The sequence below is a fragment of the Odontesthes bonariensis genome, chromosome 18, assembly GCF_027942865.1.
Source record: "Odontesthes bonariensis isolate fOdoBon6 chromosome 18, fOdoBon6.hap1, whole genome shotgun sequence".
NCBI classification, from domain to species: Eukaryota; Metazoa; Chordata; class Actinopteri; order Atheriniformes; family Atherinopsidae; genus Odontesthes; species Odontesthes bonariensis.
Genome location: NC_134523.1, coordinates 25,768,658 through 25,796,645, shown reverse-complemented (window position 1 = coordinate 25,796,645; position 27,988 = coordinate 25,768,658). Strand labels below are relative to the sequence as shown.

Sequence of the window (27,988 nt, the reverse complement as noted above, 5' to 3'; positions counted from 1 at the left end):
GATGATGAGATGAAGGCAGGAGGTTTAAAGGCTGGGAGGAGGAGGAGGGCTGAGAGGGAAACTCCCTCCTGCTCAGGATTCGCACACAGGACTCAGTCAGAGCTGCACAGCTCACAGAGCGGCACCGGAGGAGAGGAGCAAACATCTCCCAAGGATTTACAATCAGGAAACTATTTCTGTGTTTTTTGAAATTGGATTAAAAGAGACATCTGGACCCTCGGAGGCGTGTGGGTGGGGAGCGGATGAGTGGATAAAAGCTTCCAGCTGTGACTCTCCTGAGGTGCGAACTTCGGAGGAAACCTGATGAAACGGCTCTCACATTCCACTCCGGCTCCTGCAGCACCTGCTCATCACTGAAATTGCCCTCCATCCTCCACGTTTACGACTTCAAAGAGCCCGAGCCAATCTTCCAGAGGGACGCTGTTTGTCTGTGCTCAAAACACAGCGCCGGGAACTTGTAATTATGCTCTCACTCTCATCATCTCTGCTTCTGCTGCGGCGGGACTGAGAGCGGAGGAAGAGGTGGATGAGAGGGGCTTTTCTTCAGGATTAGAGAAGGTGGAAGAAACGAAGGCTGTAAACACATAAATCAACTCTGCGGTGACCAAACCGGAGCAGCAACTCTGGAGGAGAGGGAACCCAGAGAAGAAGAAGAACCAGTGGAGAACACGGCCATGACCTCGGACGTGTCGTTCCAGATGCTGCAGATGTTCCAGGGAAGGAGCCGGTGCTCCTCCACCTTGCTGCTGCTGCTGCTGCTGCTCTCCCTCTCGCTGTGGAGCCACCAGGCCGAGGCCGTGGTCCAGTCCAGCTTCCGCCGGCTCAGCGGCCGCGAGAAGAAGGAGATGCAGAAGGAGATCCTGAGCATCCTGGGCCTGCCGGGGCGGCCCCGGCCCCACCCGCCGCTGCGCCCGCCGTCCTCCGCCCCGCTCTTCATGCTCGATCTGTACCACGCCATGTCGGCCGACGGCGAGGACGAGGGCAACGAGATCATTGTGAACGGAGGCGGCGGGGGGCGGTTCGGGGGGCCGGTGCAGGTCAGCCACGTGGCGCTGCCGACCCTCAGCACCCACACGCCGCCGCTGGGGACGGTGGTCAGCGAGGCCGACACCGTGATGAGCTTCGTCAATCTGGGTGAGCAGGAAGTGGGGCTGGGTTTGGGATCCGTGGGAAGAAAGGGAAGATTTTAACTACATGTTACAGATGATTTTCCTCCTGAGAAATGTGCTGTTGTCTGATGTTTTCTATTCACAGTTTTGTGACTTTCTTGATGCATAAAGAAATATTTGAAACGAATGACTTTCTCTCTAAGCTGGAGTAAATATTCCTCCTTAAATGTCAGACTGTTCCTTTAATCTCAAGCTTTTTTTCGTCAGTTTTTGGAGAAAAAGACAGTTTTTGACTTTGCGGTTTGGCTTCAAAATGTGAACCGAGAAGGTTGAAATTAGACTGAGAGTGAACTTGGTGACACCATCAATGTCAGCGCTACCAGCACGAGTTTACTGAAGTACAGAGCTCCACAAACGCATCACCCAGCAGAGGATTAAACCCGCCGTCAGTGGGGATGAGATCCAGTAACTCCAGTAACTCTGAGCTCTGCTGCCTCTGCAGCCCGGACTGTGCAGCTCCGATGTGTTGATATCAGGAGTGAAAGGATGAGGAGAAAAGTTTGGCTCGTGTTAGTTTGAAGCATGTCCAGAGATCTTTACAGCATCTTTACTGGTAAATAAGAGTCTGGATCACTCACTTCTGTTAATAGTCCAACTGTAATGTGTCGATAAATTAAATTAAAAAGTTGGGCCGCTGAGGATCATCTCTGGAATTCTAAAACTTTATGAAGAATTTTCAAGTTATAAATACAGAGAAATGGTTTCACACTGAGACAAGGTTCTTATCCCCCAAAAAGTGAGCCCATAGGGTCCAAATCCAGGGTGTTACGGGTTAGTAGGTCATGTTAATCCAAGGTAAATTAAACTTCAGATGAACAACAACACAAAACACAGAAGCAGTTTGTTAAAAACTAAGTGAACCCCTGATCCAGCAGCTTGTAGAAGCAGCTTCAATGGCTGCAAGGTGCCCAGGTCCTGTGGCTGCAGAACCAGCCCAGATCATCAGCCCTCCACCACCGTGCTTGACAGCTGGTGTGAGGTGTTTGTGCTGATATGCTGTGTTTGGTTTCCTCCAAACGTGCTGCTGTGCATTATGAGCAAACATCTCCGCTTTGGTCTGGTCTGTCCAAAGGACATTGTTCCAGAAGTCTTGTGGTTTGTTCAGATGCAGCTTTGCAAACCTAAGCTGTGCTGCCATGTTCTTTTTAGAGAGAAGAGGCTTTCTCCTGCAGCCCTTCCACACAAGCCATACCTGTTCAGTCTGTTTCTAACTGTGCTGTCATGACCTTTAACATGCTAACTGAGGCCACCACATAAAGGGCAAAATTCAAGACATGATTTGGTATAAAGGCAGTTAATTTGTGCTGCTCAAATATTAGGATATCACTCTCTGTGAATAATTCGAATACTCCAGGATCCACAGCGTTTAGGTGCTGAACTACTGAACTTTTTAACACCAAAGCAGGGTTTGCGCCACACACAAAGTGTTAGTAAATCTGGGCCGAGCCTTCATTTTTTCAGAACAGCACCTTTTTAAACTGAAAATGAAACTATACAAATGTTAAAGTATTTCCAACAAAGATTGAAGTTTTATTTTTAAGTATGTTTAAGTTTTTTAACGTCTTTAATACAGTAAAACGGATCAGATGTTTTCAACAACTTAATAAGGGGTCAGCAGGGTCACTCTGTCTGGTTTATGCTTTATTATCTCAGAGGAGGAAACGAGTGCCACTTGTTTTGTTCGTGATTTTCCCGCCTGATTATCAGCAGGCCTGCTTGTTTGCTCTTCATCCTGATTTTTGCGTTGATTCTTGAATTCTTTGGTCATGAACGAAAGGAGGGAGCTGCAGATCGTCTGGAGAACTGGACATCGAACAGTCTAAATAATCTGAAGTTTGAAACATGCAGCTGTGTGTTACCTCTCAGACCCGGCTGGAGAGTCCATCAGAACCACAGATCAGCCTGGCTGATGCCTATCTGTTTGAGCATGAAAATTAAACATCCTCCTCTCAATGGCTTCCTTCCTCCTGCTCCTCTGGATTCTGTTCTGGACGGTGAGGAATCCGTGGGAACCGTCCCCCTCGGCTCAGAGCTTCTAATGACCTCCCATCAAATGAAGGGTTTCCTCTTTCAAAGTTCTGCTTCGCCGTGGAGTGGAAAATGCACCCTGAAATTTATCAGTCAACACTACGAAATCACAGCACCTCATCCTGCAGGGATGTTATAAACAAAGGTGACTTGTGGCTTCGGCAGCGACCCACAAAGCAAAGATGTTTTCCCCCTGAAATAATCCCTGAAATGTCAGAGAAACTGCACAGAAGTGCTGCTGAACACATCTGCAGAAACTGTCTGAGTGTGTGTGTTCATGCGTTTGTCACGGGAAGACACAGCTGGACAGAATTAAAGGCCCCACTGACACAACGGGCCGAAGCGAGATGAAAATACTGCTGTGGAGGAGCGTCTCTAAAAATACCGGCAGGGCTGCAATTAGTGGTGTGTGTGCTGAGCAGCTGCTGCGGTTCAGAGCACTAAGTGTCTCTAATTACTGCTCTGTGTGTGTGTGTGTGTGTGTGTGTGTGTGTGTGTGTGTGTGTGTGCTGATATGAGCACGCCCAACCTACCAGGGGTACCCTGCCCTGGGCATCTCTATCTGCCCTGCATTTAATGAGTGTGTGCTGCAGATCGCAGCGTTTGAAGTCCCTGGATACGCAGTTTGTGCAGGAAGGTGCGTGTTCGCCCGCTCACTTGTGGCGTTCCCTGTCGTTCCGTAAAAGTTCCTCCAGCCCGAGTTGCGTTTGCATTCAGCTCCCCTCGGTTGTGATAAAAAAAGGCTGAACAAGCTGCCTTTTTAACGACGCATTCACGTTGTGAACGCAGTGGTGCGATAAAACGGAGCGCTCGTAAATAAAAAGCAGATTTGAATCAAGGGTTTCATCTTTTTTTTATGAGATGTAAAAACATTCCCGCTCCGTTCTGACTCAAACTCTGGAGGAAAGTAACCAAACTGTTCATTTAAATTCAAACAGTTTGCTCTTTGTTTAGAACATCTGAGAGTTAAATGAGAAGTAAAGAACTGAACTTTAACATTGAAAAGATAATCTGCTCTTCGACAGGTCATGAAAGGAGGTAAATACACCTGAAATATTCTAAAAATGCAAAGGTTTGCAACGTATTCGGGACTTTTTGTGGACATTTTCCACCCGGATCCCAGATAAAATGGCAGTCAGTGGGTGAAACACTGTGGGACAGCGATTTCCACAACATTTCTTTTTTTTTTTTTTTTCAAACTTTTTATTTTCCATTAACCATTTTATACAAACATATACACAATTCACTCTTTATCCCGTTTCACAATTTACATCTTATTACTATCATATTTACACAGACCATTTTAAACATTTTAACCTACCGTAAATATACCGGCTGTCTATTCCGACTAACACAAGTCCTCGATATAGGCCAAAGTAAAAAAAAAAATACGTTTCTCACAAATATCCATTAACCTCACTCAGAGATTATGGTTATCTTTAACAACATCTGTTGTAAGGAATAACAGTGAACATCGGAAAACTAAAAACTAAGGTAATAAAGATACACAACTAAACTAAAAAAAAACAATTAAAAAAAACAAAAAACATAAAGATGTGAAAATGCAAAGGTTTGTAACATATTCGGGACTTTTTGTGGACATTTTCCACCCGGATCCCAGATAAAATGACTGGAACGTCAGTGGGAGAGTTTGTCCTTCCTGCTGCTTTCTGCTATTTTCAACAGCAAATTCCACAACATTTCTATTCCAACACATTCCTTCCCCTGAATGTTCAGTGCCCAGGTCCTGTGGCTGCAGAACCAGCCCAGATCATCAGCCCTCCACCACCGTGCTTGACAGCTGGTGTGAGGTGTTTGTGCTGATATGCTGTGTTTGGTTTCCTCCAAATGTGCTGCTGTGCATTATGAGCAAACATCTCCACTTTGGTCTGGTCTGTCCAAAGGACATTGGGCCTCATGCAAGAACCGTTCGTACGCACAGATTTGTTGTTAAACCGTGCGTACGAGTGATTTAAGAGAATTTGCGCATTCACCAATCTTTTCGTATTTTACGTTTTCTTTCAGGTACGAACAGAATTTACGAGTGATCCAGAGCTGTCGTAGGAGTTTCGTAAAATAGTCCGCTGTTATTCACATCACGTTTGCTTGACTAATGGATTGTATATTTAATTACTTTGAAGAAAACATAAATAAATATACATTATACCCCATAATTATGCTGACATTATTCTGTTTGACTTAAATTATGCACTAATTGAAAGTTAATTTGACTGTATATAACAAGGTCAATGGGAAGCGTAACCAGCGGCTGTCTTGCTACTTTTGGATGCCTTAGTGCGTCAGGCTCTTGGAAGAGCCTGTTTGGAGACAGACGAATGGCTGACATCGCGATTAAGATTCCCAAGGACTGTGCTGCTACAAATATGCAGCTTGCTAGAGCCACAACTCCAGAGAAAAACACGCCGATCAAACCCAATTCCACCACACGTCCAGGTCCTCAGCACCCTTGGATTTTTGGCCACTGGAACCTTTCAGAGGGAGATTGGAGACAGATCGGGGGTGTCCCAGTCCTCTGTGAGTCGTGCGCTCCCCTTGGTCATCAAAACTCTCATCAGTTTATCACCCATGGTACATCAAATTCCCATACACCGCTGTCCAACAAGTACAAATTAAGAGGGACTTTCATGCCGTGGCTGGACTGCCAATCATAATTGGAGCATGAGACACATATACGCATCAAAACACCCGTGCTGTCGTGGAGCGCACTGAGCTGAAGGCCAGGTGGGTGTGTCTCGATACCTCGTTCATGGCAATATTGCCATGAACCAGGGTCTCCACCTGAACCAGCCCAGGCCGACCAGAAGGTGTGGTGGCAGAAGACCCCCCTCATGGACCCCCCATCAGAGTACCATCATGATGAGGCAACAACTGATTGCACAGCTTTAGTTGCAGTCATCGAGCGCCTGCCCATGGCGGGACTTTTTTTTTAAGCCATTTTCATATCAAACCATTTATTTTTTTTATTTCGGTGACATGGTATTAACAGCACTCCTAATTGCTTCCCATTTCTTCGCTTTAGCAGGTCCCGTAATTCCACTGCTGACACTGCTAAAAATGACAGATTTTCCTTTTTGGATCTCTGAAAGCAGAACTTCAGTCTCAGAGCCCGTAACGTTGCTCTTTTAGTGCCTTGATGCCGTTTTCATGACTCAACACTTCCTGGCACAGGAGAGGAAGCACAGCCTTATATGGTATAATTTTGGGCGTGGAGTATGCAAATCTACTATCCTCATGCACGTGAACTTAGATACGCACAGGTGTGATTCATCATTAACGCAGGTCGTTTACACACTTTTCCCGAAGTTAAGAGCGTTTGTTGAATCTGACGTGGCGTGTTCATACGAGACCTTACGAAAAAAGTAAGAGAAATTTAGAATAAAAATACGAAAATGTTCTTGCATGAGGCCCATTGTTCCAGAAGTCTTGTGGTTTGTTCAGATGCAGCTTTGCAAACCTAAGCTGTGCTGCCATGTTCTTTTTAGAGAGAAGAGGCTTTCTCCTGCAGCCCTTCCACACAAGCCATACCTGTTCAGCCTGTTTCTAACTGTGCTGCCATGAACTTTAACCTTTAACATGCTAACTGAGGCCTGCAGAGTCTGAGATGTAGCTCTTGGGTTTCTGACCTTGGGGTGACCTTTAACCTTTAACATGCTAACTGAGGCCTGCAGAGTCTGAGATGTAGCTCTTGGGTTTCTGACCTTGGGGTGACCTTGCTGGGACGTCCACTCCTGGGAAGATTGACAGCTGTCCTGAATGTTTTCCACTTGTGAATAATCTGATGGACTCCAGATAGTTTGGAAATGTTCTTATAACTCTTCCCAGATTGATGCTTCTCTGAGATCGTTGCTGATGTCTTTCCTCCTTGGCATCGTGTTAACACACACCTGAATGCTGCAGCTTTTATAGAGCTGCTCACACTGACTGACGATCTGTTTTGTCTCAGTTTTTGTTGTGTAAATAATGACGCAGTGTAATTTGTCGCATGTTATTGATCTGAGGTTGTAATCACGCAGCTGTAAGTTGTTCTGATGCATGAAACCTCAGACTGAAAGGTGTACTTCCAGTCACAGACTGTATATCTGAGATGTAAACACTAATTACACAGAGGGATGAGTGGGACGCTTGTTGGCGCCAAAGGTTTCAAACCTCCACTTCACATAAAGTTTGGTAAACGTCGGCATGTAAACAGCAGGTGTTTCCTCTTTAACAGGTTTACAGAGAGGCTTCAGATGTTGGGAAATGTCTCTATTTCAGCATAGATGGGACTTTAAACGTTATCAGCCCTGCACATCGAGGACGTTTAGCTCAGTTCTCTCCACAGAGCAGTTTCATCCTAACATGAACTCCCTGCATCTTGTCCTTTCGTATCGGTTCTGGTTGACCTTTGACCTCTGAGGCGTTAACTTCCCTGGATGGCAGAACTGGTTTGTGTGCTTCCAGCTGTTGTTGTCTTGCTCCATGATTCACTTTCTCTTTCACCATCCAAGCGTCTTCTGTGAAAGTTTACAGTTATAATGCTGGAAGCCGTCCAGGCCCAAACCATGACACCGCCACCACCATGTTTCACAGACTGTTTCACAGACTGTACTGGCTCATTGTGCTCGGATGCAGACATGTTTAAGCATCTTTAAACTTCTCATTCAAACTAAAAACCTCCTGTTTTGTCTCCTCGGTCAACAGAACATCTTCTTTCTGGTTCATTCGCCTTTAATTCTCCGTGTTTAGTTGTTTCTGAAGCAGTTATTTCTCATTGATGCCAGGATTCGGTGTTCTCCTGATGGTGGATTCATGGACATCAAACGTTTTTGGCTCATTTTGAATTTGATTGCAGCAACATGTCTCATAAATACTGGGACAGGACCATGTTTCCCACTGAGTAGCATCCCCTCTCTGCTTTTAACAACATCTGTAAACATCTGGAACTGAGGAGACCAGCTGCTGGACCTTTGGGAGAGGAATGTACCTTTCAGCATTGATGGAGCCTTTCCAGATGATCCTCTCCTCTTTAGTCTGGTTTCCCACTCTGCCTCAGTCCATCTTAAATGAGCTTTGGTCCAGAGAAGACGGCAGTGTTTCTGGATCATGTCCACATTTGGCTTCTTCTCTGCATGACTGAGCTTTAACCTGCTTTTGTGTTCACAAACAAGGATTTGTGGAAATGTTCCTGAACCCATGCAGTGACAGAATCAGGTCTGTTTGTAACGCAGAGCTGTCTGAGGGCCTGAAGGTCGCAGAGATGTCTCCAGATTCTGAGTCTTTTGGTGATATTATGTCCTGCAGATGGAGTAGTGTTCAGTCTTTACAGTTTGAATTAATCTAATTAGTTGCATCATGTTCCTCCATCATGTTTCTTAATCTGTCTAACTGTAGATTATTGCATTTTAAAGTCTTTATTGGTGGGGTTTTGTACCTTTTCTCAGTGGATGAGCATCAGCAATTCTTTTTCAGAGGTCTTTTTAGCTCTGATAACCTCTAACAAACATGTTGTGAAGACATCTTTGTTACATCCTTGTTTCTTTAATCAAACAGGTCACCTAATCATCTCTTTCCACCATCAAATTAGCTGCTAAACCTTCAGTCCTTTGACATATCTGTGATAATGGACACAAACACCAGGGAATGACAGTTAATTTATAAAAAAAAATGAGTAAAAGTTCCCGATCTTATCTTTTATCTGAGCTGAAATAATTGTCCTTCCTCCCATTTCTCGACGCTGTGCCTCTTTAATTCTTATTTTGTGAGTTTAATGTTGAATTTGATGCGCTTCCATGACGATTTTCATGCATCTATGTTGTGTTGGAGATTCTTTTTAAATCACAATTGCTTATTTAAAGGCTGCTCGGAAGGTTTTCTGTGCATTATCCAATAGATTTTTAAACTTTTTCCTTTTTCACATGTAAACTTGTTTCTATCGCCATCAGATGTTACTATGATGTAGATATTGTTCCATATTTCTTTGACTTATAGACTCAGATTTTCATCTAAATGTACGCTGTACTTAATCTCTGTCTGTACTCAAAGTTTCTTTCTTGTGGGCATCTTAAATAGTCTTAATTGTTCAATGTTTACTCCTCTTTCAGAATCTAAAAACTGGGTTACAATCCCTTATTTTACCACCATCTAATGTAGAGTCTCTGACTCATCTGAGCAGCTGGAGCTGCTTTTTTCAAGCAAATGAAACCTCAGTTTTAATGTAACCTGATGGAACAGAAGCAGTTCCTTGTACATATTATTATATTATCTCACTGGCTAATAATTAATCGTTACTTATCTCACTTTATCTTTGTAAAGCAGAACTTTTCTTGGATTGTTTTCTCAGTTCAGGATGGGAACTCGTCCTTTTCCAGTGTTCTTCTTCTTCTTCTTCTGTGGTCTTCCACTGACTCATCTCCCACTGCTCTCATCACTTCCACACCTTCACACTGATGCGCACCAAACTTGTTCTCTGGAAGTGTTTATCTCTGAAGGTTTTTGGTGTTTATTTGTTTGAAGTTAAGGGCTCATTTCTGTCTGTGTTTTTAATAAAATCCCCCAGCTGTGAGTCGGCTGTTTCTCTGCAGCTTTCCCTTCAGTTTCACATGAGATGTTAGTTATTAATGTTGCACGTTAAAAACTCAGACATATACATGTGTGTGTGTGTGTGTGTGTGCAGTGGAGCAGGAGCGCGACCTCCTCCAGCCCCGTCCGTACTGGAAGGAGTTTCGTTTCGACCTCACCCCCCTCCCTCAGGGCGAGACGGTGACGGCAGCAGAGTTTCGCATCTATAAGACGCTGACGGTGGGTCAGAGGGCGAACCGAACTCTGCACATCTCCGTCTATGAGATCCAGCGGGAGAACAGGCACAGGTGACCTCACTTCAGTTTAATCTCTTCATGCGTTGACCTGTAATTAGTTTAATCATCAGTAATGTGAATGTACGACCAGAGAATCCTTCAGATTCTCGTGTGAGTCGACTGTCGTCTCCACATGAGCTTAATTATCTCTCTAAGAGGTGTGTCTCTGTGTCATTGGCTTTCGTGCGTCACCATCATTCCTGGTAGAAATAGTTTAGCATCTGCATCAGATCAGCAGAGTTCCTGCTTCTGGTTCTGTGGACTTCTCCTGTAGCGCCTCCCTGAGGGGAAGACTGGTGGTGCTGGTGGAAAGGAGCATTTGTTGGTGTTATGTGTGGCTTCAACCTATCTCAGTAACTAACTTTTGGGAATAAAAAAAGCTTTCTTTTGGAGTAAAGATCTGTCTGGATCCCACTTCCTGCTTCTGAAGCAGACTTTTCAGTGTCATCGTGAGAGAATTGAACTGTGAAACATTTCCTTTTGCTGCAGAGAACCAGAGCTGGTGCTGCTGGACATGCAGTCGGTGCCTGCAGGACAGGAGGGCTGGCTGGCCTTTGATGTCACCTCCGCCTGCAACCACTGGCTCCTCCACCCTCGCAGCAACCTGGGCATTCGTCTCTACGTGGAGACGGAAGAAGGTGGGTGTGCTGCCGAGTTTCCTGCCGGGTTGTTTTGAAAGCTCACCGCTTATCGGACACGCTTCCCTTCCAGATCGCTCCTTGTCTGCGGGCTGGATCGGGTTGGTGGGCCGCAGGGGCCCTCGCTCCAAGCAGCCCTTCATGGTGACCTTCTTCAGGGAGAGCCAGGTCCCGTGTCGGCCGCCTCGAGCCATCAAACCGCATCCCAGGAAGAGGAAACCAAAATATGACCTTCCGGTCCCCAGCATCCAGAGTTAGGTTCCACAGAGACACACACACACACACACACACACACACACACATGTGTATGTTTGTATCAGGTTTTATACATTTGTATGTATGTTTGTGTGAGTGTTTTTTTTATACTTTGGTATCAGTGTTTTATATGACTTTTTTTCATACTTATGTATGTCTGTTTCTATGAGTGTTTTTTTCATACTTTTGCATACAAACATACATACAAATGTATGAAAAAACACTCATACAAACATACATACAAAAGTATGAAAAAAACACTCACACAAACATACATACAAAAGTATAAAAAAACACGCATACAAACATACATACAAAAGTATAAAAAAACACGCAAACATACACACAAAAGTATAAAAAAACATGCAAACATACATACAAAAGTATAAAAAAACACGCATACAAACATACATACAAAAGTATAAAAAACCACTCACACAAACATACATACAAAAGTATAAAAAAACACTCACACAAACATACATACAAAAGTATAAAAAAACACTCACACAAACATACATACAAAAGTATAAAAAAACACGCAAACATACATACAAAAGTATAAAAAAAACACGCAAACATACATACATACAAAAGTATAAAAAAACACTCACACAAACATACATACAAGAGTATAAAAAAACACGCAAACATACATACAAATGTATGAAAAAACACTCATACAAACATAGATACAAAAGTATAAAAAAACACGCAAACATACATACAAAAGTATAAAAAAACACTCACACAAACATACATACAAAAGTATAAAAAAACACGCAAACATACATACAAAAGCATAAAAAAACACTCACACAAACATACATACAAAAGTATAAAAAAACACGCAAACATACATACAAAAGTATAAAAAAACACACACAAACATACATACAAAAGTATAAAAAAACACGCAAACATACATACAAAAGTATAAAAAAACACTCACACAAACATACATACAAATGTATGAAAAAACACGCAAACATACATACAAAAGTATAAAAAAACACTCACACAAACATACATACAAAAGTATAAAAAAACACGCAAACATACATACAAAAGTATAAAAAAACACACACAAACATACATACAAAAGTATAAAAAAACACTCACACAAACATACATACAAAAGTATAAAAAAACACACACAAACATACATACAAAAGTATAAAAAAACACACACACAAACATACATACAAAAGTATAAAAAAACACACACACAAACATACATACAAAAGTATAAAAACACACACAAACATACATACAAAAGTATAAAAAAACACACACAAACATACATACAAAAGTATAAAAAAACACACACAAACATACATACAAAAGTATAAAAACACACACAAACATACATACAAAAGTATAAAAAAACACTCACACAAACATACATACAAAAGTATAAAAAAACACACACAAACATACATACAAAAGTATAAAAAAACACTCACACAAACATACATACAAAAGTATAAAAAAACACACACAAACATACATACAAAAGTATGAAAAAACACTCATACAAACATACATACAAAAGTATGAAAAAAACACTCACACAAACATACATACAAAAGTATAAAAAAACACGCATACAAACATACATACAAAAGTATAAAAAAACACGCAAACATACACACAAAAGTATAAAAAAACATGCAAACATACATACAAAAGTATAAAAAACACTCATACAAACATACATACAAAAGTATAAAAAAACACTCACACAAACATACATACAAAAGTATAAAAAAACACGCAAACATACATACAAAAGTATAAAAAAACACGCAAACATACATACAAAAGTATAAAAAAACACGCATACAAACATACATACAAAAGTATAAAAAAACACTCACACAAACATACATACAAAAGTATAAAAAAACACGCAAACATACATACAAAAGTATAAAAAAACACGCAAACATACATACAAATGTATGAAAAAACACGCAAACATACATACAAAAGTATAAAAAAACACTCACACAAACATACATACAAAAGTATAAAAAAACACGCAAACATACATACAAAAGTATAAAAACACACACAAACATACATACAAAAGTATAAAAAAACACACACAAACATACATACAAAAGTATAAAAAAACACACACACAAACATACATACAAAAGTATAAAAAAACACGCAAACATACATACAAATGTATGAAAAAACACGCAAACATACATACAAAAGTATAAAAAAACACTCACACAAACATACATACAAAAGTATAAAAAAACACGCAAACATACATACAAAAGTATAAAAACACACACAAACATACATACAAAAGTATAAAAAAACACACACAAACATACATACAAAAGTATAAAAAAACACACACAAACATACATACAAAAGTATAAAAACACACACAAACATACATACAAAAGTATAAAAAAACACTCACACAAACATACATACAAAAGTATAAAAAAACACACACAAACATACATACAAAAGTATAAAAAAACACTCACACAAACATACATACAAAAGTATAAAAAAACACACACAAACATACATACAAAAGTATGAAAAAACACTCATACAAACATACATACAAAAGTATGAAAAAAACACACAAACATACATACAAAAGTATAAAAAAACACGCATACAAACATACATACAAAAGTATAAAAAAACACGCAAACATACACACAAAAGTATAAAAAAACATGCAAACATACATACAAAAGTATAAAAAAACACGCATACAAACATACATACAAAAGTATAAAAAACACTCACACAAACATACATACAAAAGTATAAAAAAACACGCAAACATACATACAAAAGTATAAAAAAACACGCAAACATACATACAAAAGTATAAAAAAACACGCATACAAACATACATACAAAAGTATAAAAAAACACGCAAACATACATACAAAAGTATAAAAAAACACGCAAACATACATACATACAAAAGTATAAAAAAACACTCACACAAACATACATACAAGAGTATAAAAAAACACGCAAACATACATACAAATGTATGAAAAAACACGCAAACATACATACAAAAGTATAAAAAAACACTCACACAAACATACATACAAAAGTATAAAAAAACACTCACACAAACATACATACAAATGTATGAAAAAACACGCAAACATACATACAAAAGTATAAAAAAACACTCACACAAACATACATACAAAAGTATAAAAAAACACACAAACATACATACAAAAGTATAAAAAAACACACACAAACATACATACAAAAGTATAAAAAAACACTCACACAAACATACATACAAAAGTATAAAAAAACACACAAACATACATACAAAAGTATAAAAAAACACACACAAACATACATACAAAAGTATAAAAAAACACTCACAAACATACATACAAAAGTATAAAAAAACACTCACAAACATACATACAAAAGTATAAAAAAACACTCACAAACATACATACAAAAGTATAAAAAAACACGCACAAACATACATACAAAAGTATAAAAAAACACACACAAACATACATACAAAAGTATAAAAAAACACACACAAACATACATACAAAAGTATAAAAAAACACGCATACAAACATACACACAAAAGTATAAAAAACACTCACACAAACATACATACAAAAGTATAAAAAAACACACAAACATACATACAAAAGTATAAAAAACACTCACACAAACATACATACAAAAGTATAAAAAAACACACAAACATACACACAAAAGTATAAAAAACACTCACACAAACATACATACAAAAGTATAAAAAAACACGCATACAAACATACACACAAAAGTATAAAAAACACACACAAACATACATACAAAAGTATAAAAAAACACGCATACAAACATACACACAAAAGTATAAAAAACACTCACACAAACATACATACAAAAGTATAAAAAAACATGCATACAAACATACACACAAAAGTATAAAAAACACTCACAAACATACATACAAAAGTATAAAAAAACACTCACAAACATACATACAAAAGTATAAAAAAACACACACAAACATACATACAAAAGTATAAAAAAACACTCACACAAACATACATACAAAAGTATAAAAAAACACTCACAAACATACATACAAAAGTATAAAAAAACACACACAAACATACATACAAAAGTATGAAAAAAACACTCACACAAACATACATACAAAAGTATAAAAAAACACGCATACAAACATACATACAAAAGTATAAAAAAACACGCAAACATACACACAAAAGTATAAAAAAACATGCAAACATACATACAAAAGTATAAAAAAACACGCATACAAACATACATACAAAAGTATAAAAAACACTCACACAAACATACATACAAAAGTATAAAAAAACACTCACACAAACATACATACAAAAGTATAAAAAAACACGCATACAAACATACATACAAAAGTATAAAAAAACACTCACACAAACATACATACAAAAGTATAAAAAAACACGCAAACATACATACAAAAGTATAAAAAAAACACGCAAACATACATACATACAAAAGTATAAAAAAACACTCACACAAACATACATACAAGAGTATAAAAAAACACGCAAACATACATACAAATGTATGAAAAAACACTCATACAAACATAGATACAAAAGTATAAAAAAACACGCAAACATACATACAAATGTATGAAAAAACACGCAAACATACATACAAAAGTATAAAAAAACACTCACACAAACATACATACAAAAGTATAAAAAAACACGCAAACATACATACAAAAGTATAAAAACACACACAAACATACATACAAAAGTATAAAAAAACACACACAAACATACATACAAAAGTATAAAAAAACACACACAAACATACATACAAAAGTATAAAAAAACACTCACACAAACATACATACAAAAGTATAAAAAAACACGCATACAAACATACACACAAAAGTATAAAAAAACACACACAAACATACATACAAAAGTATAAAAAAACACACACAAACATACATACAAAAGTATAAAAAACACGCATACAAACATACATACAAAAGTATAAAAAACACGCATACAAACATACATACAAAAGTATAAAAAAACACGCATACAAACATACATACAAAAGTATAAAAAAACGACAATTTATTTCTTATAACACTTCAGCACAAAAAGTGCGATTGGCCAGACAGACTGAACTCTCAGCGCTTATCTCAGGTGTGGACAAATTATATGCTACTGCCCCAACCCCAGAGCTGTTCAAACAGCGAACAATATATCAGGCTGAATTTGACATGCTCTCAACTGGTCAGGCAGAGCGAGCCCTATTGAGAAATAGGCATAGGTCATATGAACATGGAGAGAAACCTGGTAGAGCCCTTGCCTACAGTCTAAGACAGATATCTACAAACCATGTAATTGATCAAATTGAATCTGAAACAGGGTTTGTGTCAGATCCTTCAGATGTCAATAGAGAGTTCAGTGAATTTTATAGCAAATTATATTCATCTGAAGAGTCCTCTGATCTGAATGTGATGAAGTCATTTTTTGCAGAGTTAGACCTACCTACTGTAGACGTGACCATTAAAGAGTCACTAGATGCCCCTTTTTCTTTTGACGAAATTAACGATGCCATCAGATGCATGCAGAGTGGAAAATGCCCAGGTCCAGATGGCTTTCCTACAGAATTTTATAAAAAGTTTTCAGCAAAGCTTAGCCCCTTGCTAATGGAAGTATTTGATGACAGCTCTTATTCCCAGAGCCTTCCTCCAACTTTACGCCAAGCGTCAATATCTTTGCTACTGAAAAAGGGCAAGGATCCTCTTAAATGTTCTTCGTATCGTCCCATAAGCCTCCTCAATGTTGATGTCAAAATTCTAGCGAAGGTGTTGGCTCTCCGTCTTGAAACTGTCCTGCCCTCACTTGTGTCTTGCGACCAAACTGGTTTCATCAAAAATAGACAATTGTCTTTCAACATTAGGCGTGTATTTAATATTCTTTACACACCGTCGTCAACTCAGGTGCCTGAGGCACTTTTGTCTCTGGACGCGGCTTCTGCTTTTGATTGTGTGAATTGGGAATATTTGTTTTATATTCTTCAACAGTTTGGTTTTGGGTCCACTTTTATTTCTTGGGTGAAATTGCTGTACACCTCACCTATGGCTTCAGTTAGGACTAATGACACTTACTCCACTTACTTTCCCCTACAGCGTGGGACTAGACAGGGGTGCCCCCTGTCCCCATTACTTTTTGCACTGGTGATGGAACCTCTTGCAGCTACCATTAGACGGCAAACAAATATTAAGGGAATTTCAAGGGCGCACAGGGAACACAAAATCTCCCTGTATGCTGATGATGTCCTCCTTTTTATATCTGACCCTGCAACCTCCATTCCACATATCCTTAACACTTTAAGTGTTTTTGGTAGCTTCTCTGGTTATAAGCTAAATCTTGACAAAAGTGAGCTCCTCCCTATTAACACAGCTGCTAGAAAACTCTCATTTCGTTCATTACCTTTTAAAGTCTCCTACGAAGGTTTAAAATACCTGGGTGTGTATGTTGCTAAGTCTCACTCTCAGCTTATTAAGGCCAATTTCAACCCACTTTCAACCCAGCGTACTCAACAGGATCTCAACCGCTGGTCTACATTGCCTTTATCCTTAGCTGGGCGCATCAGTATAATTAAGATGAACATCCTCCCCAAATTTTTATTTCTCTTTCAATGTATCCCATGTTTCCTCACAAAAACATTTTTTGCTAAAATTGATAGTGTTGTTTCTTCTTTTATTTGGAATAACAAAAGGCCAAGGATTAGAAAGTTGTTTTTACAACGCCCCAAAATGACTGGCGGGATGGCACTACCAAATTTCCAAATGTACTATTGGGCAGCCAATATCAGAAGTCTTTTGCATTGGTTTTGGGACCCATCCCAAAATAACGCTCCAGGCTGGCTACATATGGAATCTAACTCTTGCAGCCCAGTTTCACTGTCTGCTCTTTTATGTTCATCGATTCCCTTACATTCACCTCGGGCTTGTCAGAACCCAGTTGTGCTTCATTCCTTGAAGATTTGGTCTCAGTTCCGTAAACATTATGGTCTAGTATCCATGTCAGTGCATGCTCCAGTTACGGCCAACCACCTATTCCCAGCTTCACTTTTGGACCATACATTCTGTCAATGGTTTCAAAGTGGGGTATTGAATATTAAAACATTATATAAGGATGGCATATTTATGTCTTTTGATCAAGTTAGGGAAACATTTGATTTGTCATCAAATAATTTTTTCAGATATCTGCAGGTCAGACATTTTGTAAAGAGTCACTTTACTGAATTCCCCTCAATACCACAGACAACATCTTTGGATGCAATCTTAGCCTGGAATTAGAGGAGCCATAACAAGGTTGTATGCAAGGATATTTGATTTGGAGACCTGTTCATTGATGATAATAAAGGAAAACTGGGAGAAGGATATGGGTGTTAATATTACAGATGAACAATGGTCTGATATACTTCAAAGAATTCACTCCACGTCTATTTGTGCTAGACATAGCTTAATTCAATTTAAGATTGTGCATAGGCTTCACATGTCTAAGGTTAAGTTATCCAAAATCTATCCAGAGGTAAGTCCTATTTGTGACAAATGCAAACAGGCACCAGCTACTCTCTTCCATACATTTTGGTCTTGCTCCAGTCTAACTTCTTTCTGGGCCTCTATATTTGAAGCATATTCAAAAATTACAGGTGTGAATATTGATCCTTGCCCTTTTATTGGACTTTTTGGTGTACCCGCAGAAATTCTTCCCATACAAAAGCCTGAGTTAAATTGCATTGCCTACTCTTTACTTCTAGCACGACGCCTCATTCTTTTGAATTGGAAAAGTGACAAGCCTCCATCTTTTGGTAGATGGATTTGTGATGTCATGTTTTTCCTGAAGGTTGAAAAAATTAGATATTTATTAAACGGGTCAACAGACAAATTTCAGGTTATATGGCACTCATTCATTGCGTATGTGGAACAGCTTACAATGCACTCAGAATGTCTTGTATAATATGGCAGCCCCCCCCCCCAATTCTTTTTCTTTCTTAACCTTTCTTTCTTGAGGAACAATGGACAATACATCTGGACTCTTTGGACTCTTCTACTTTTATGGGCTTTCCTTTTGTTGAGGTTTTTGTTTTTTTTGTCTTTTTTTTTTTCTTGTCTGTTTTGCATTTAATCCTTTATGTTGATTGCCTTGTGTGTACACTTTTTAAAAAAAAAGTTCAATAAAGATACATTGACAAAAAAAAAGTATAAAAAAACACACAAACATACATACAAAAGTATAAAAAAAACACACAAACATACATACAAAAGTATAAAAAACACTCACACAAACATACATACAAAAGTATAAAAAACACTCACACAAACATACATACAAAAGTATAAAAAAACACTCATACAAACATACATACAAAAGTATAAAAAAACACTCATACAAACATACATACAAAAGTATAAAAAGACCACACAAACATACATACAAAAGTATAAAAACACACACAAACATACATACAAAAGTATAAAAAAACACTCACACAAACATACATACAAAAGTATAAAAACACACACAAACATACATACAAAAGTATAAAAAAACACACACAAACATACATACAAAAGTATAAAAAAACACACACAAACATACATACAAAAGTATAAAAAAACACTCATACAAACATACATACAAAAGTATAAAAAGACCACACAAACATACATACAAAAGTATAAAAACACACACAAACATACATACAAAAGTATAAAAAAACACTCACACAAACATACATACAAAAGTATAAAAACACACACAAACATACATACAAAAGTATAAAAAAAACACTCACAAACATACATACAAAAGTATAAAAAGACCACACAAACATACATACAAAAGTATAAAAACACACACAAACATACATACAAAAGTATAAAAAAACACTCACACAAACATACATACAAAAGTATAAAAACACACACAAACATACATACAAAAGTATAAAAAAAACACTCACAAACATACATACAAAAGTATAAAAAAACACTCACACAAACATACATACAAAAGTATAAAAAAACACACACAAACATACATACAAAAGTATAAAAAAACACACACAAACATACATACAAAAGTATAAAAAAAACACTCACAAACATACATACAAAAGTATAAAAAAACACACACAAACATACATACAAAAGTATAAAAAAACACTCACACAAACATACATACAAAAGTATAAAAAAACACTCACACAAACATACATACAAAAGTATAAAAACACACACAAACATACATACAAAAGTATAAAAAACTCACACAAACATACATACAAAAGTATAAAAAAACACACACAAACATACATACAAAAGTATAAAAACACACACAAACATACATACAAAAGTATAAAAACACACACAAACATACATACAAAAGTATAAAAAACACTCACACAAACATACATACAAAAGTATAAAAAACACTCACACAAACATACATACAAAAGTATAAAAAAACACACAAACATACATACAAAAGTATAAAAAAACACTCACACAAACATACATACAAAAGTATAAAAAAACACACAAACATACATACAAAAGTATAAAAAAACACTCACACAAACATACATACAAAAGTATAAAAAACACTCACACAAACATACATACAAAAGTATAAAAAAACACACAAACATACATACAAAAGTATAAAAAAACACTCACACAAACATACATACAAAAGTATAAAAAAACACTCACACAAACATACATACAAAAGTATAAAAAAACACGCATACAAACATACATACAAAAGTATAAAAAAACACTCATACAAATATACATACAAAAGTATAAAAACACACACAAACATACATACAAAAGTATAAAAAAACACACAAACATACATACAAAAGTATAAAAACACACACAAACATACATACAAAAGTATAAAAAAACACTCACACAAACATACATACAAAAGTATAAAAAAAACACTCACACAAACATACATACAAAAGTATAAAAACACACACAAACATACATACAAAAGTATAAAAACACACACAAACATACATACAAAAGTATAAAAAACTCACACAAACATACGTACAAAAGTATAAAAAAACACACAAAAACATACATACAAAAGTATAAAAACACACACAAACATACATACAAAAGTATAAAAAAACACTCACACAAATATACATACAAAAGTATAAAAAAACACACAAACATACATACAAAAGTATAAAAACACACACAAACATACATACAAAAGTATAAAAAAACACTCACACAAACATACATACAAAAGTATAAAAAAACACACAAATATACATACAAAAGTATAAAAACACACACAAACATACATACAAAAGTATAAAAAACACTCACACAAACATACATACAAAAGTATAAAAAAACACTCACACAAACATACATACAAAAGTATAAAAAAACACTCATACATACAAAAGTATAAAAAACACTCACACAAACATACATACAAAAGTATAAAAAAACACACAAATATACATACAAAAGTATAAAAAAACACTCACAAACATACATACAAAAGTATAAAAACACACACAAACATACATACAAAAGTATAAAAAAACACTCACACAAACATACATACAAAAGTATAAAAAAACACTCACAAACATACATACAAAAGTATAAAAAAACACTCACACAAACATACATACAAAAGTATAAAAAAACACACACAAACATACATACAAAAGTATAAAAACACACACAAACATACATACAAAAGTATAAAAAAACACTCACACAAACATACATACAAAAGTATAAAAAAACACTCACACAAACATACATACAAAAGTATAAAAACACACACACACAAACTACATACAAAAGTATAAAAACACACACAAACATACATACAAAAGTATAAAAAAACACTCACAAACATACATACAAAAGTATAAAAAAACACACACACAAACTACATACAAAAGTATAAAAACACACACAAACATACATACAAAAGTATAAAAAAACACTCACAAACATACATACAAAAGTATAAAAAAACACACACACAAACTACATACAAAAGTATAAAAACACACACAAACATACATACAAAAGTATAAAAAAACACTCACACAAACATACATACAAAAGTATAAAAAAACACTCACACAAACATACATACAAAAGTAAGAAAAAACACTCACACAAACATACATACAAAAGTATAAAAAAACACACAAATATACATACAAAAGTATAAAAAAACACTCACAAACATACATACAAAAGTATAAAAACACACACAAACATACATACAAAAGTATAAAAACACACACAAACATACATACAAAAGTATAAAAAAACACTCACACAAATATACATACAAAAGTATAAAAAAACACACAAACATACATACAAAAGTATAAAAACACACACAAACATACATACAAAAGTATAAAAAAACACTCACACAAACATACATACAAAAGTATAAAAAAACACACAAATATACATACAAAAGTATAAAAACACACACAAACATACATACAAAAGTATAAAAAACACTCACACAAACATACATACAAAAGTATAAAAAAACACTCATACATACAAAAGTATAAAAAACACTCACACAAACATACATACAAAAGTATAAAAAAACACACAAATATACATACAAAAGTATAAAAAAACACTCACAAACATACATACAAAAGTATAAAAACACACACAAACATACATACAAAAGTATAAAAAAACACTCACACAAACATACATACAAAAGTATAAAAAAACACTCACAAACATACATACAAAAGTATAAAAAAACACTCACACAAACATACATACAAAAGTATAAAAAAACACACACAAACATACATACAAAAGTATAAAAAAACACTCACACAAACATACATACAAAAGTATAAAAAAACACTCACACAAACATACATACAAAAGTATAAAAACACACACACACAAACTACATACAAAAGTATAAAAACACACACAAACATACATACAAAAGTATAAAAAAACACTCACAAACATACATACAAAAGTATAAAAAAACACACACACAAACTACATACAAAAGTATAAAAACACACACAAACATACATACAAAAGTATAAAAAAACACTCACAAACATACATACAAAAGTATAAAAAAACACACACACAAACTACATACAAAAGTATAAAAACACACACAAACATACATACAAAAGTATAAAAAAACACTCACACAAACATACATACAAAAGTATAAAAAAACACTCACACAAACATACATACAAAAGTAAGAAAAAACACTCACACAAACATACATACAAAAGTATAAAAAAACACACAAATATACATACAAAAGTATAAAAAAACACTCACAAACATACATACAAAAGTATAAAAACACACACAAACATACATACAAAAGTATAAAAAAACACTCACACAAACATACATACAAAAGTATAAAAAAACACTCACAAACATACATACAAAAGTATAAAAAAACACTCACAAACATACATACAAAAGTATAAAAAAACACTCACACAAACATACATACAAAAGTATAAAAAAACACACACAAACATACATACAAAAGTATAAAAACACACACAAACATACATACAAAAGTATAAAAAAACACTCACACAAACATACATACAAAAGTATAAAAAAACACTCACACAAACATACATACAAAAGTATAAAAACACACTCACACAAACATACATACAAAAGTATAAAAACACACACACAAACATACATACAAAAGTATAAAAACACACACACAAACATACATACAAAAGTATAAAAAAACACACACACAAACTACATACAAAAGTATAAAAACACACACAAACATACATACAAAAGTATAAAAAAACACTCACAAACATACATACAAAAGTATAAAAAAACACACACACAAACTACATACAAAAGTATAAAAACACACACAAACATACATACAAAAGTATAAAAAAACACTCACACAAACATACATACAAAAGTATAAAAAAAACACACACACAAACTACATACAAAAGTATAAAAAAACACACACACAAACTACATACAAAAGTATAAAAACACACACAAACATACATACAAAAGTATAAAAAAACACACACAAACATACATACAAAAGTATAAAAAAAACACACACACAAACTACATACAAAAGTATAAAAACACACACAAACATACATACAAAAGTATAAAAAAACACTCACAAACATACATACAAAAGTATAAAAAAACACACACACAAACTACATACAAAAGTATAAAAACACACACAAACATACATACAAAAGTATAAAAAAACACACACACAAACTACATACAAAAGTATAAAAACACACACAAACATACATACAAAAGTATAAAAAAACACTCACACAAACATACATACAAAAGTATAAAAAAACACACACACAAACTACATACAAAAGTATAAAAACACACACAAACATACATACAAAAGTATAAAAAAACACTCACAAACATACATACAAAAGTATAAAAAAACACACACACAAACTACATACAAAAGTATAAAAACACACACAAACATACATACAAAAGTATAAAAAAACACTCACACAAACATACATACAAAAGTATAAAAAAACACTCACAAACATACAAAAGTATAAAAAAACACGCAAACATACATACAAAAGTATAAAAAAAACACGCATACAAACATACATACAAAAGTATAAAAAAACACACAAACATACACAGAGGTCATCTTACTGAGACTGTTGTCATGGAGATGCCTGTTAATGGTTGTCAGACAATTTCAGGCTTTGGAAGTTAATCAGTTTGGAATGAAGAACCAGATGTTTCTGTCTCCAGATGCCTTTCAGTGGCTCAACAGAGCAGAAAGTTGTTAAATAAAGTTGAGATTTTTCAATTGAAAGTTAAAATGTACTTAAATCCAGCTGTGTGGCTGTAGAATAGGCTGGAAATGTAGAGTTAATCTGGTGAAGATGGGTTGTTTTGTGAGCTCTTGGTGGCATTTTGCTTTAAATCCTCGACTTCTGTCCAAATGTTGGATTTTACAAAGTGTTTTTCTTTTCTGTTCAGATCGGAGAGTTGGAAACAGTGAAGGCCAGCAGCCGTGTAAGAAGCATGAGCTTTACGTCAGCTTCAGCGACCTGGGATGGAAGGTGAGCTCTGAAGGTCTGCGGGTTCACATGTGTAATGGTTTCACGGTCCAGTCGGAAAGCTGCTCGTTTTAAACAGAAAGAAGTGGTTTGTTTCTAAATGTTTCAGGATCAAACTCTGCTCATATTAAAGGTGGTGGAATCAGAGGAAGAGCAGAAATAATGTAGAGTTTGTTTTTAATTCACCGGTGGATCGGAACACATGAATTAGGCCCTGCAGGATGTTTTAGATGTGCTGGAGAAGACTTTATGTACAGGTCTGACTCAGATGTCATCAACATGAGATGTGATGTGGGGTCCAAGGTGAATGTGTGCTGTAATGAGTCAGTGAAGGAGAGCAAACCCATTTCAGTTTGGCTGTAAATGAAATGTTAATTTAATAAGTGGAACATTCATCAGTCAGTTTACTCAATGATTATTTCACGTCCTGTTGGGAATATTGATGTTAAACAAGCAGCTGTGGCTCTGCATCATGAGCAGTAACCGTGTGGTTCCGCTCAGGACTGGGTTCTGGCCCCCCCCGGATACTCGGCCTACTACTGTGATGGAGAGTGTGTTTACCCTCTGGGCTCCTGCATGAACGCGACCAACCACGCCCTCATCCAACAAGTGGTGAGTACAGCAAAAACTACACAACAAGGTGTGTATAAAGAGATGCTGAGTGACAGTCCAGTGTGTCTGCAGTGGTCAGCTGATCATCAGTGTTCTGATTGGACGAATAGGCTGACACAACAGGAAGTGTGTGCTTTGTTTAGCTAAGCTAAGCTAACTGTACCAACTTCTGTTTGAGGTGAAATCTTCTGAAATGTTTCACTAGCCCAGAATGTGTGGAAATTAGTTTATATGAACAGTTTCATTAGAGTCTTTTCACAGCTGTTTGACTTTGTATGTGAGCTAAAGCTGAATAATGTCCTTTGTGACTTCCTGTAGGCTCCCCTGTGCTGTTGTCAGGTTAGGGTTAGGGCTGAGGAGGGAGCCCCCTAACCCAAGCCTGGCTGCGCAGCCCAGGGGAGCCTACAGGAACCCTAATCCTGGTAATTAACAGTGAATAAACACATACTTACTGCTTGACTTTGCTATAAATGCTCCATAACTTTATCACCACATAGTGACACCCAGGGAACCACAGAGTGAAACTTTAATTACAAGCAGATGTGGACATATTTCTTTATCCACTAACAGCTCATCTAAACTATAAATCATTTCTCCTAAAAAATAAAAAGTGACTCTTTCCTTAAAAGCTGCTGGCTGTGACCCAATAAAGCTGCAAACATAGAAAAGATTTGTTGTTTATTTCACAAAGACATGCAACAACAGTACAAACACACTATTAATCCTTCCATTACAGTCATATCCCAACAACATTAGCATCACAGGTGCACTCAGCCTTTCTTCTTAAAGGCTGCTGTGGAGTTTGGGATCACTGTGTGCAGCACAGCTGCTCCACATGTACAACACAACATTAAATATTCAGCTTGGACAGAAACACATACCTTCCTGCTGTCTGTCACACATGGAGCATCCAGCACAGGAAACCACGCAGCCCAGCACCAGAGAATAATTGATGATTTCTGCTAAATGTGCAATAAACAATGATGGAAGACACTAAACCCGTCAGTTTGTAGTTGTTTCAGCGATAGCTGTGTTTCTTGGTTCATGCTGGAAGGAAAACATCACATCAAGATATAAAACCAGTGAAACTCAGCTTTAAATGTTGTCCACACTCTGAGTAACTGAGGTCTTCTTGTGTAATAACACGTGTGTAACAACACGTAATAAATGTGCTAACACTGTGTGCAGGTCCACCTCCTGAAGCCTGACGAGGTCCCCAAGGCCTGCTGCGCCCCCACCAAGCTCAGCCCCATCTCCGTCCTGTTCTACGACGACAACAACAACGTCATCCTGAAGAAGCACCGCAACATGGTGGTGAAGACCTGCGGTTGTCTATGAGAGGCTCCCAGCTCCCCAGAGTCCACCTTAAACTGCGGATGATTCACTCTGAAAACATTCACAAACATCACAAATCTGAGGCCAGTTTGTGCACCTACGGGTCAGATTTAGGATCGACCTGGAAACTCATCACTACCCAAAACAAAGAGCTGGTTAAGAGTTTTAAACAGGGCGTACATTCATCCACAGTTTAGAGATTCAGCTTCAGAACCAGCTCACTTTTTCAAGCTAACTTCCCACCATAAGCTACACTCACATCACCCCTTCACAGTGCCTGAGCAGCAGAACCGCTGACCTCCCAAAGTGCTGTTTATTCTCCACATTTACACACAAACAATGATCCAACAGGCCGCTCAGTGCTGACTGACATTAACGGGACTTAGATTGGACTTTGAAACCACATGGAGTGAACCAGTGAACACCAGCTGTGACCAAAGCTGAGAAACCATCATTAAACAAAAAGAAAAGGAATAAAGAGTTCTGCTGCCTCAGCTTCACAGACAGGTTTCACTCTGGTTTAGAACCTGCAGAGTTCACACACATCAGGGTGTCCAAACACAGCTGAAACTAAAAGGAGGATTTATGCTCATCATCGCTGGTTACCAAACACCACCCGGCTCTGATAAAGGCTCCAGGTGCTCAGAAATGACAATAACATGCATGTGCTTCACTTATATTTTGTACATATATATTTTTCTTTAAAGTTCTGAATCCAAATATTAAATCGACAGACATTTACACCAGAGAGACTAACATCTCGTCCCACCCTGTAAATAAGCAACTCTTAGATAATCTGCAAAAAAATAATAAAAACCTAAGAAAAACGGTGACTTCA

General features: G+C 36.6%; 1 protein-coding gene across 1 annotated transcript; it reads left to right on the top strand.

Annotated features, from left to right (window-relative positions):
- The first annotated feature begins 54 nt into the window (after window positions 1-54).
- Window positions 55-27,988, top strand: bmp8a (bone morphogenetic protein 8a). Its single transcript, XM_075450186.1, has 7 exons — window positions 55-1,134; window positions 9,871-10,063; window positions 10,541-10,689; window positions 10,763-10,942; window positions 25,124-25,206; window positions 25,705-25,815; window positions 27,004-27,988. The coding sequence occupies exons 1-7, from the start codon at window positions 675-677 to the stop codon at window positions 27,151-27,153; spliced, it is 1,326 nt and encodes a 441-aa protein (XP_075306301.1). The 5' UTR covers window positions 55-674; the 3' UTR covers window positions 27,154-27,988.

What these genes read in the sequence shown, in the direction of transcription:
- bmp8a (XM_075450186.1), top strand. Translation starts at nt 675, where the DNA reads ATGACCTCGGACGTGTCGTTCCAGATGCTGCAGATGTTCCAGGGAAGG. An exon ending in CAGCGGGAGAACAGGCACAG is followed by an intron (nt 10,064 to 10,540) that starts GTGACCTCACTT and finishes CTTTTGCTGCAG; the next exon opens with AGAACCAGAGCTGGTGCTGC. An exon ending in TCCGGTCCCCAGCATCCAGA is followed by an intron (nt 10,943 to 25,123) that starts GTTAGGTTCCAC and finishes TTTTCTGTTCAG; the next exon opens with ATCGGAGAGTTGGAAACAGT.